General features: G+C 40.2%; 1 protein-coding gene across 3 annotated transcripts; it reads left to right on the top strand.

Moving 5' to 3' along the window:
* Window positions 1-163: 163 nt before the first annotated feature.
* LOC141427746 (sulfotransferase 1B1-like) lies at window positions 164-8,467 on the top strand. 3 transcript variants are annotated; one of them, XM_074087341.1, is made up of 8 exons: window positions 164-228; window positions 966-1,043; window positions 1,517-1,651; window positions 2,455-2,554; window positions 3,282-3,583; window positions 5,625-5,719; window positions 6,951-7,137; window positions 8,026-8,467. In XM_074087341.1, the coding sequence occupies exons 2-8, from the start codon at window positions 968-970 to the stop codon at window positions 8,130-8,132; spliced, it is 1,002 nt and encodes a 333-aa protein (XP_073943442.1). In that variant the 5' UTR covers window positions 164-228; window positions 966-967; the 3' UTR covers window positions 8,133-8,467. The 3 variants fall into 3 exon arrangements, with proteins under 3 accessions (XP_073943442.1, XP_073943444.1, XP_073943443.1); XM_074087342.1 differs by having other exon boundaries at window positions 177-228; window positions 951-1,043; XM_074087343.1 differs by lacking the exon at window positions 1,517-1,651.
* Window positions 8,468-12,212: the final 3,745 nt, after the last annotated feature.

Consider the following 12,212-nt stretch of genomic DNA (forward strand, 5'->3'; position numbering starts at 1 on the left):
TGGACATAGGCCTCCCCCATAGACCTCCAGTCGCTTCGATAATTGTTATTACCATGTCCTTATCTTGTCTATCCGATATCATAGTAATTTACATCTAATGTATAATAGCACTACAATCGTATTTAAATTATTAGTTAGTACAAATATATAAATATCTATGGGAACAGATGCGTCAAATCCAGTTCAACGTCAGGTGTCTACGAGCACAGTAGTCTTGAAAAGGAACGAGTAAGTAGATATTCTTTATTATTGAAAATTTAAATAAAATGAGTGCTACTTTAGTGGTCCGGCCTCAACAGAAGGTTGTGGAATTGTTAAAGCCCGGGTCCGTGCCTCTCAGTTTTTTCGAAACTTATGCACGAAATTGCAAACACCACCCTGATCGAACCCCAAGTGGCTAGAGAACCTGACCATGAAGCTTGAGGTCCCGGGTTCGGGCCGGGCCAGATATTTGTATGAATAATAGGAATGTGTTTGTTCACGGGTCTTGGATGTTAAATATGTATTTAAGCATGTATTTATCTACATGAGAAATTATAAATGTTTATCCGTTGCCTAGTATACATGGTACAAGCTTTGCTTAGTTTGGGACTAGGTCAATTGGTGTCAATTGTTCCAAGATATTTATTTATTTAATTTCTTACGCTATTCAAACTTTTAATGAACTCGTATTTTTTTAATGAAGTTTAGAGGTATGTTAATCACTTTTCGTGATAGTCGTTCGTGATAAAGTTTTCGTGAAATAGTTTTCGTGATATGGTCTTTTCGTGATAAAGTCTATTCGTGATAAAGGTTTTCGTGATAGTCGTTCGTGAAAAAGTTTTCGTGAACAAGTTTTCCGTGGGTCAGTACTGACACGGTTTTTTTCTATGCTATCTCCGCTAACGAACGAGAATATTTCGTGTTTAAGCCGGCGATCAATTTACCCAATTTTTATAAATTATGTTTAGACGGTATTGTTCCAGCAATGGCTGATGACGGTCATGTTGAAGTTCGAGACATCGAGACTGAGAAGCAGGACTTGCTGATTAGTCATTTTAGAGGTAAGATGCATAGAATGAGCTGCATTAAGTTGCAATGTCGAGCCAGTCAATCTCCGTCGAAGTTTGGAGAAACTAACTTTGATTTGACGGCTGGGCTGGTGGTGGTGGTGGTTTGACAGTGATTGTCGTTATGTGTCACAATGATAACCAGCGTTGCAGCTTGCCGCAACACTGTCGTCAAAGTTGTCAAACGGATAACGATACTAGCGCCAACTAGCTTGCCTCAAAGAAATCGTCAGGCTGTGTTTCCACCAGAGATGTGCAAGGATGTGTCGCGAAGAATGTTTTTGTCAGGAACCAATAGAAATGCTTCATTTACATATCCTCGGTCCGCTGAGCTGTTTCTACTAAAGCTGTGCGCAGCGAGGATAGGTAAATGAAGCGTTTCTATTGGTTTATGACAAACACATTCGTCGCAACACATCCTCGCACATCTCTGGTGGGCACGCTGCTTCATTATCTCCACGTCCCAGGTCAGCCTGCAGGGTTTGCTCGCTTCGGTCGGGCCGGCTACCTGATGCCGCAGAGCTTCCGCGCGCACGCGCAGGCCCTACGGGCGATGACGACGCGGCCTGATGATGCGTGGGTAGTCACGTTCCCGAGATCAGGTCGGTGGGATAATTTCTGTTGAGGAACCTTAGAACTAATAAGAAGTGCCTACACTTCCAAGGCCATGAAGGCCATGTAGAAAACATTTATCGGACAAATGTTATGCATAGGGACAGAAGTTCAAAGGAACAAAGTTGGAAAGTTTATGCATCTGAGTTGAGAGAATGGTACGCGAGAGGTTGCTATTGCTACCTACATCAGCCTTTCTTTTCACTCTGGAAACCCTCTGTTTAAGCTAAAACTTCAAGTACTCGCCACGCGCATGCCCAGTAGATGACACCTTGCTGTCACCTCTATTGCTAATGATATTTTTTAAATTGAAAAGCTGGCAAACGAGGAGGGGCGTCACCTGATGGTAAGTGATCACAACCGCCCATGGACACCTACAGCATTTTTGGGGCTGAGCTTGAGTTGCCAGCCTTGCAATAGGCGATGCACTCGCCTTTTACCCAAATCATAGCTAGATGGAAAAACTCCAGCAGTGAGTCCATTCCATATAAAATTAAAGATGACAACTAACAGGTCAGTGACCAGTACTACTATATTTACTTTATTTAAACGCATTTGTTTTTTCGGCATGCACGGATTCACACAGAAAGTTCAAATTTAATGGTCTCCGCTGACTCTTGCGGGTGCTCGGAGTGGCGCGGGCGCGGCGTGCTTGTTTCATTTCATGTCATCTATTTATAGCTGCATGAGGCGGGTCTCTGCTCTATTAAAACCTATTGAAACAGCACGCCGCGCAGGCGCCAAGCCGTGCACCCGCGCGAGTCTGCGGAGGCCCTAATGCTGACATTTGCAGGAACTACTTGGACACAAGAGATGGTGTGGCTGATAAAGAATGATTTAGATTACGAAACAGCTCTCCAGATACCTCTGCAAAACAGATATTTATTTCTTGAGTAAGTATACTTATTTAGTAAAATCGATTTACCGTTACATTCAGTCATAATAAATGTGCCCGCTGAGTCGGATCACTGGCAACTGAAATCACTTATACATCTCTCTATTTTAGTTGGATATTAGCCAACGACTAACTAATTTACAAATAAACTAGTTAGTTGTTGTTGTCCAGGGTGTACCAGGATCAGGCGTTACTCTTTTCCGCTCCATGAGACCTAACGCCTCGAACAGAGGGGAGTTGTAACGCCCGAGCACTCGGGGAGATTCCCAAGTGACCAAGCACTTCATGATGCGCTTGTATAGTGTAACAGCAACCCTAAGTATTATTGAGACAAACCCACTTGATTATTTTAATGAAATAGATCGCTGATCATGATAAAATGACTTGAAAATGGACAGAGATAGCATCAATTATCATGAGTTAGGGTTTCACTTGCTGAATTATAGATTAATTTTGACAGTCAGACAGTCAATTGATTAATAGATGCAATAACATGACTGAAATAAGTTTTTAACACGCTTCTTATTAGCTTCTCGTGTAGCCATACTACTATCATCATCATCATCATCAGCCTATAGTAGTCCACTGCTGAACAATAGGCCTCCCTCAAGGAGCGCCAAGAGCTTTCCTCGATCGACTAGACGCATTCAAATTCAGTCTTTCAGCTGACGATAATGACTGATGATGATGACAATATTGCAAATATACATTTTTCATACTTTTAGGTATTTCTCCATCATCTCCGGCATAGAAATAGAAATAGGAGATCCCGATAAAGACTTCATTGATAAGCTGAAGGTTCCAGCCTACAAAATCAGCGAAGACGTGCCTTCTCCTCGGTTCATCAAGACCCACCTGGCGCTGTCCCTGCTGCCGCCTCGTCTCCTGGACACCTGCAAGGTGGTCTACGTGGCGAGAGACCCTCGGGACGTGGTCGTGTCGTATTATCATTTCACCCAGCTGATTAAGCATTTGCATTTTGTTGAAGATTTTAAGAGTTTTTGGAAGCTGTTTATGGCTGGATTAGGTAAGCAATATTTTGTAACTCTTTGCCTTATTGATATTTATTTTTAATTTTCTGTAGTTGATTTATACGTTTGTTTTTTAATTCATTCCGTGAAAAATGATTTCGATATTTTTTAACATTTTTTGACAAATTTTTCATAATCATAATCATAAATAAATCATAAATCATTTATATCATGTTTACAAGAATGTAGTCTTTTACAATGAAAGGTGGGAAATTAAATATTTATCAATACATTCTGCTTTAGCCTAAGCATGTAAATATTTAGTCAGCATCCGTTTACCTAATTGCTGAAACTATATTATTGTTAGTATTTGTGCATAGAGATTAATGTTGTTTATTTAAGTATACAAATTAAAAAAAAAATGTTGAAGCTACTACAAATGTCAGATCGATATTATTAAATTAGTTAAGTTAATTAATAATATTTTCACACCTCTCCTTCAGAAAAGTAACTTTTCCTCCCTGACGAGAGGGAGCAAAGTGCAATTCTGTTCATGGCTTTTCTAAGTGTTTTATTGCAAATGACATTTTTTGAAGTTGATTATTGTAATGCCATGCCATTTTCTATGCTGGTTGTTCTTTATTAATATTTAGATTTTTTTTTGTTTCTTAATGCTCGGTGTGAAAAGTTGTATGAGCCACTCGGGAGCCAAATTATTTTCATCTTGGGCGTTAACACTTGAATCCCTCATTACGCTCAGGATTCTACTTTAGAATCCCTCGCTATGCTCAGGATTCTATTGTAGAATCCTTCGCTACATTCTGGATTCAATGTACGCTCTTGCCGTGAATACATCACTTTGCTCCCTTGTGACACAAATAACTATTAACATTCTAACAAAATTCACCCTAACATCAGTCGAGTTACAATATTATTAGGCCATAAGTCGAGAAGATGTACCTATGGTATTTTTTTTATTCTACTGGATGGCAAGCGAGCAAGTGGGTCTCCTGATGGTAAGAGATCACCACCGCCCATAAACATCTGCAACACCAGGGGTATTGCAGATGCGTTCCCAACATAGAGGCCAGAGATCTGGGACATCAAGCTTGTAAAAAGATGGTGTTACATTTCACATGTAAGTAATTTTTATTTTTTTTATTTTACTGGATGGCAAACGAGCAAAGGTCTCCTGATGGTAAGAGATCACCACCAGGGGTACTGCAGATGCGTTTCCAACCTAGAGGCCCAAGATGGGATACCTCAACTGCCAGTAATTTCACCGGCTGTCTTACTCTCCACGCCGAAACACAACAGTGCAAGCACTGCTGCTTCACGGCAGGATTAGCGAGCAAGATAGTCGTAGCAATCCGGGCGGACCTTGCAAGGCGGTGTATGCGGTGATAGCTGCCTTCTGTGAGACAATATGTGTCTCTGACGTCTTACTTAATGCAAACACAAAGCGGTTAACCTTGTCACAGATGAATTTCATGTGTTCCTTCCAGTTTAATAAATTATCAATTTTTAAACCGAGGAATCACTTTCGACCTTTTCGTTCATGAATGTAACACTTAGCGGAGCCGTCTTAGCGTTATGTGTTTGGAATTAGATTATTTTGGTCTTGGCTGAGGTAAATCCTTTAAATTATTATTATAAAACCATTTAAATAATTCCGATAGCGTTGATTGGACTTTATCCGCAAGAGAAACCCCAAGATTTACACCAAGATTGGATGGATACAATTTAATAAATGTATTTTAGAATATATAAAACAAAATAACTAATACATGATACAAAACATTAGAAAAACACTGAAAAAATGGTAGGTACAGTCAAGATCATAAACTTGTGAGCAAAAATTTGATCAAAACTATCTGAACACGCTTCTACGCCGTTAACAATAGTCGTGTTCAGATATTTTTGCTCAAAATTTTGCTCACTCATAAGATTTTTTGTAAATAAGTTCGCGGCATTTTACGTCAAATATATGACAATTACAAAAAAGCGAAACTCCAGCGCTCCAATGATGCTACGAGTTAAAAATGTAAAAACATAACCCACCTTCGGGCAGCCGGGTAAAAAGGTAACATTTTTCAGTTACGTGGGCACCGTCCTTTCCTCATCTGAAGGAGGCGTGGGCGCAGCGGAAGCACCCGAACATGCTTTTCCTTTTCTACGAAGACATGAAGAAGGTAAAAGACAAAAAAATATATAAACTTAAACCGCTGTAAAATAGCGAAAAGATGTGTTTTGGTTTCTTATATCAGTTTCATGACGAATTGGTCATTACTGTAATGTCATGTCAACGATTTTATCAATAAATAAATCACACACTAAGCAAGCCGAACGTGATCCGACAGTAAAATGTTATATTTATGTTAGAATGTTGTGAGTTTCAGCCCAGCCGATAGGTTCGGCATTTTATTGGCTGAAACCGAACTTACGGGCGAAACATGAAATTACCGTGAGACCCACTCATATTAAGGGGATCCCATGCCCCAATGACCTTCGATCTGAATTCCTTAGTTTTCTAATGATTTTTGTAGCTTATTATATTAACAACAACGGTTTTAAGCAATATAGTATTCCATATTTACTTCAAAGTTCATTGTTTTCGAGATATTTGGCATCAAAGTTTAACAATTTTAGGCCAAAAACTGGTTTTCTGGCCATAACTTTTGTGTTAATTAGTTTCAAATGAAAACCCTGGAACAGCTTTAAGAGACGTCAAAGACAAACCCAAATATGTAGATTTCTAATATGTTAGATCTTTCACGTCAATAGAGATACAAAATTAAGTATTCATTTTTTTCAAAATCCGGTAGACAAAAATGGAGATAAAAGATTGGAGAACCGATAGCCGTTTGACTTATAATTCTATCCGTAGTGCAAAAGTAGGAGATACGATTCAAAACTTATCAAACATCGAAAAAAACCTCGGGTAGCACCTTAAATGAAAGTTAAGTGGTCCTAGAGCAAGGGCTACATACATGCTCGAAACAAGTCAGGCTAAACTCGATTTAAGACGTGAGTTATCCGGATTAACTTTCATTTAATATTTCGGGTGAAACATGATTTTTAAGCTGAAACCTGCCGAAACACACCAAAACCAAAACTTCGGTCAGAAACTTCTTAAAATACCTATCACTTCCCACCAATAATATACGTTAATGGCGTTATGCGAAAGTTTGTAAGTCAGTTTGTTTGTTTGTTATCTCATCACGTCAAAACTGCAGAACCGATTTAGATGATATTTGGTGTACCGATATTTTGAGTCCCGCGGAAGGGCATAGGATAGTTTTCATCCTGGAAAATTGCATAGTTCCCGCGGGATAGTAATAAACGAATTCTACGCAAACGGATTCACGGGAAATTGCTAGTAGTAAGCCTAACCTTTAAAAAGTCGCCTTCTCTATTTCCCAGGACATGCCGTCTACTCTCCGTCGCGTATCGGCATTCTTCGGCAAGGAGTACTCCGCGGAGCAGCTCGCCGCGCTCTGCGAACATCTGGACATCAAGAACTTCAAGAACAACGAGTCCACTAACCCCGCCTGGATGAAGGCGGACTCCCCGTTGACCTTCGGGGGCCGCGAGGAGTTCGTGCGGAAAGGTCGGTGCGCTCCATGAGAACAGGAACTGCGAGTCGAGCTTGCGTGGAGAGGGTTCCGTACAAAGATATAGATTACACTAGATAACGCAAACTCCTCAATCTGTATGAAAACAACCGTGTCACTTTTATATCTACTGTGACGTCTCAAGAGCGAATTAGCGATGTGAATTCCCCGATGTCTCTTGTGTCAGTCACTAGTCATGATTAGTCAGTTAGCGGTCAGTCTTTGTATGGGGCCAACCCCGACGTTTGGTAGGGGTTCGGACACGCGAAGTAGATTCATTTGCGTAATCTAGTGTGATCTATATCTGTGGTTCCGTACGACAAAATATCCTAGGCTGCTTGTCCACTGGAACGGAGCAAGGGCACTGCGGAGCAGAGTTGCGGACTATTTTCCGACCGTGGAGCTTCCTCGCTTCCCCGCTTGGACTCGTTTCTCCGCCTGCGCTCGTTTCTCCGTCCCACTTCCCCGCTCCGCTTTTCGGTTTTGTACGAACTTTTAAGTTACCAACTCCCTGTCCATTGAAGAGGAGTAGGGATTTTATGATGTTCTGTTGGTGAATTTTTGTCTCATTCATTTCTTCGCTGCCTTACTCCGCTCCAGTAGACAGGTAGCCTTACGAGTATTAAGTAGTTTTTTGATTGCATGTGCTCCTCGTATTTGAATTACACTTTTCATATAAGTTTTCCTTCTATATGGAAAGAACTATTTTCTGTGTGTACACGAGTTTTACACGTTACGCTTTAGTCCCTGGGGGGCTACTATGAAATTCGAAAATCGAAGTTCGTATCGTACCGTAAGCCGTAGTGTGGCAAAAACGATGGTTATTCCGAATGCGGTAAATAATAAGGCTTCTGATCATAATATAAATATGAATGTATTTACAGGCGAGGTTGGTGGTTGGCGCAACTACATGGATGCCGAGATGCAAGCGGAGGCTGCGCGCTGGATCCAGGACAACCTCGCGGATACCGATCTAAGATTCCCATCCTAAGTGCTAAACAATTTGCCGAAATTACGCAATCAGATTTCGGCGTAATTATGACCACCTTCCGCAATCGGAGCACATTCCGCACGGACTGTTACTAGCGGAAGGTGGACATTACTGAATTAGTAAATACAGACTAACTGAGTTACGCTGCTGTTTCAATTAAGCACCTTTGCCTCAATTACGCTACGTTTTGGCATACAACCGAACTGCGGTTGGGCGTAAACCTAAGACCTTGACATAAAAAAAAAGTATTCCTAGTAATCGAAACAGCTTTGCAGGCGTTATCAAGCCGAAATTCGGTCGCGTAAATTTAGTGTTTATGGTGTGTCATGTCAGTCGAATACGTATGCCGCGCGTACGCGTACGTCAAGTACGCCGTGGAACTTCGGTCGCGTAGTTTATGCCTAATTTCTACGGAAGTAGGAGCGCGAATTCGTCTCACATCTGACCGGATTTACGAACTGCCGCCAAACAGACTGTAACTTAAGGTTATAATAGAATAAGCGATTTGAATGTTGAATAAAATAAAATTATACAAAAAAGTTTATTGTATTACTTTTATCTCCACTAGCTGTTTCCAAAAAAAGAACGTCCGTCGTCGTACCGCCTTGGTATCTATAGTAATAGCTCATGAGCATTACTCGTAGTATACAATGTGTGGGACATTTCATTACACGCAATCAAAAGTGGTCCTGATCACTTATTGTATACTACTGATAATCAATCGCTTCTTCGAAGCTGATGGTGGGGCAGCTACCTTACTCTAACGGTAATAAGATCTCGGGTTAAAGTGATTTTCTACCGGGGGCGTTTTTATTCGCGCGCCCGCCGCGAGCCGCGCGGCGCTGCCATACAAATTTCAATTCTCGTCTCGCCTCGCCGGTGGAAAATCACCATAATGGTCTGACACATTTTCTTCACCAATATCGTATCGGATAATGTATAAACACTCTTAGCTTCACCTTGAGCTGATCATGCTCTCCTTTTCCAACCGATCGCGGAAGAAAGTGACATCCGTGTCTCAGTAAGGAACCCCCTTAATGGAAAGACAAGCTAATATAAACAACGTCTGCGTAACGACAGATCGTTCTGAGCTAAATTACCGTTATTAGTTGACTTGTGTGTGGCGGAAGCAGTTTGTGGGATAACGACAATACCGTTTATTACGACAAATACGCTTTGCAGGGCTTCGTCACAGTCGTGGCACAACAGTACGAAACACCTAACAACAATAATGAACTAAAAGAATTTCCTTGCTCACCCGCGACCTTAATATATACCTCCGCAAATACAGGGCGTCCCAAGACAATGGGACATCAAGGGAAAGTACCTGAAATATCGTAGATAGGATATTTTGCTGAAAGAAGACTTTATGTTATTTATTAAAGTTAGTAATTCTGCATTTAAAGATTTTCTAAGAATTACTTGCTTCGTATGGGAATCGAACCGACTTAAATGTGGAAAAAATAACTTCACGTTCTTACTTTCTTTTAAGATGTTAGGAAGAATTATTATTTTTTGTCCATTCTTTCGATTGGCATCATAAAAATAGACCCTGTATATACATAAATATACCTCTGTACTGTATATGTATATATATGGACCTCCGCATAGTAACGCCTGATTCAATAAATCACCTGATAATAATATGTTTGTTACGGGATGTGGATCGTACCGTTTCACGCCTCAAACTTTGGCCTCAAAGTTAAAAGTTTACTTTGAAATTAGGCCACGAAACGCTTTTTACCGCTACTTAGCTTGCTTTCATTATAGTTTAGATTTCTTATAATTATTTTAAGTTTGCAATGTCTAAGCGAAACAAATTTTAGATCTTTTCAGATTACAACGGCGAGATCATAGCGCGGCTTCTGGTTCATTTAACTCTAGCCCTAACCCGCCGTTTCTGCTGTAGCTGCTGTTGAATTAAAGTGCCAAGATTTTACAAAAAATCCACCTGAATTTCCAACAATTACATCGTACACTTACAAATAAATAAGTACGCTTAGGTCGAATATACCGTTCGCACGATTCGTGGCCTTTATTTAAGTTGTATAAAGAACATTCGTATAGAATTTTAATGTCTCTTCATTTATAGTTTTGCCTCAGCACTTATGAATGTCATCAGATGAATTTTATATCATCCTGATCTCCTGGAATACCGGGGTAGCCTGAGTAAGGCACCAGCTTTGTACGTTATCAAAAGTACGATAGCATTCTAAGCCTGAACCACACCAGTGGCGTCGCAAAATAGTATTCAGTAGAAAATGCGGAGCAGAAATACTATTTATATCTTTAAGTGGCGAGTGAAGAAAGGGCAAAGAAGAGTGGTGAATATTCAAGCACCCCGCGGGAACGGAGTTGTGATGGGGCAAGCCGCTATGCATGATGCTCTTACACTATGTTGTTGCAGTACTGATATCCTCCGACTGTGTGCGGAGTGACTGGGTCGCGGCGATACGTCGTCTTGTAATATTCATATCGACGCCGCACGCAGATGGGCGGAGGCGGTGTCCTAACGAGCGCTCGTGCTTATCCCCCCTCTCGCCAGCGGGATCATCTTATCTACTGCATTGTAAAGTCGTCAGAAACTTGAGGCCGAAAAGACACCTTATACAAAGCTCTTATGGTGTCAAAACTCAGAGGTGCGAGCCGCTTGGGACTCTAAGAAGAGAAGATAACATAAAAAACAAAATAACTGCTCAGAAAAGTGAAGGAGGCTGAATTCGATCGCAAACTAAGCTAAGAATCATAACAATTACTAGTTTTCTTCCATGAAAAAACCGCGTCGAAATTAATCGTAACGTAGTGATGTACAAACATGTATTATTACATGTATTTTGACTGTTAAGCTTTTGCTGTTTTCTCTCTACTCTTTCAATAGTACAGTAAAAAAAATACACCACCCCCGAGATACACCTTTGGCTTCATCTGCACTTAACATCAGGCGAGATAGGGGTCAATCACGATCAGTTTTATGTAAAAAAAAAAACCGGCCAAGAGCGTGTCCGACACGCCCAAAATATTCTGTAGCCATTACGAAAAACTTAAGTAATATTTTTCTAAGGATTTCGTATTTTGTACGGAATATTCCAAGTTTAGGTTTATTTTATACCTTAGGCTGCTATTTACTCTTAAACTACTAATAATTCTCAAGAATACTTAACCGTTATAGTTTTCCTTGTAAGTTTAATATACTTAAATACTACCATCCTGAATTTTTCCAAATTTTTTAATCCACCGGTTTAGATTTTAAGAGGGGGACGCTCCATTTTAATGAAAATTTGCACTTTTAAGTTAAATATTTTGCAAAAAAATCACTAAATCGAAAGTCGTCTTAGCATCCCCTAATATAATGGTTTTAAAAGACCTATCCAACAATACCCCACACTAAAAGATTGGTCGAGGAAAAAAAAACACCCCCACTTTACGTCTATGGGAGGAACTATAATTTTTTTTATTTTTATTTTTTATTGTACCATTTTGTCGGCATAGTTTAGATATATATTCTTGCAAAATTACAGCTTCTATGGTAGTCCCTGAGCAAAGCCGCGGACGGACAGACAGACAGACAGACATGGCGAAACTATAAGGCTTCCGTTTTTGCCATTTTGGCTACGGAACCCTAAAAAACTGAATCGTGTACCAAGGTGCTACTGATTTCATATTCCATACATCTGCCAAAGAAATCATAGCGAAATTGATTATGAAATATTTCCGTCCTACGCCATATAGTTTCCTCGACTATTATATATATGACGGTTTCTGATTGTCAACAGACATTCGCAAATATTACATTGGAGACTACATAGCTTGTGTTATTATGAAGTAGATAATATTTCGCTCGGACGACTCCTCTAGCAATTTTATTCATGGAAACATGACCTGGGGTCCTTTTGGGAGAAAAATATCACATTTTACTCCAAGTACTCTTCAGGAGTGCTGGTATTTCGTTTATGAGTAAAAAAGTCTTATCTGACTAACTGAATCTATTCTAAAGGAAATAGTTTCCAGACTTCTTATCTAAATGTATTCACTTGCACGTTCTGTTCTTACAATATCCGGATTTGAAAACCCAAGTTGGAA

The sequence above is a fragment of the Choristoneura fumiferana genome, chromosome 5, assembly GCF_025370935.1.
Source record: "Choristoneura fumiferana chromosome 5, NRCan_CFum_1, whole genome shotgun sequence".
NCBI lineage: Eukaryota > Metazoa > Arthropoda > Insecta > Lepidoptera > Tortricidae > Choristoneura > Choristoneura fumiferana.

Coding starts and splice junctions, on each gene's coding strand:
- LOC141427746 (XM_074087341.1), top strand. CDS start 968: ATGGCTGATGACGGTCATGTTGAAGTTCGAGACATCGAGACTGAGAAG. Junction 3,584..5,624: donor GCTGTTTATGGCTGGATTAG/GTAAGCAATATT, acceptor AACATTTTTCAG/TTACGTGGGCACCGTCCTTT. Junction 7,138..8,025: donor CGAGGAGTTCGTGCGGAAAG/GTCGGTGCGCTC, acceptor ATGTATTTACAG/GCGAGGTTGGTGGTTGGCGC.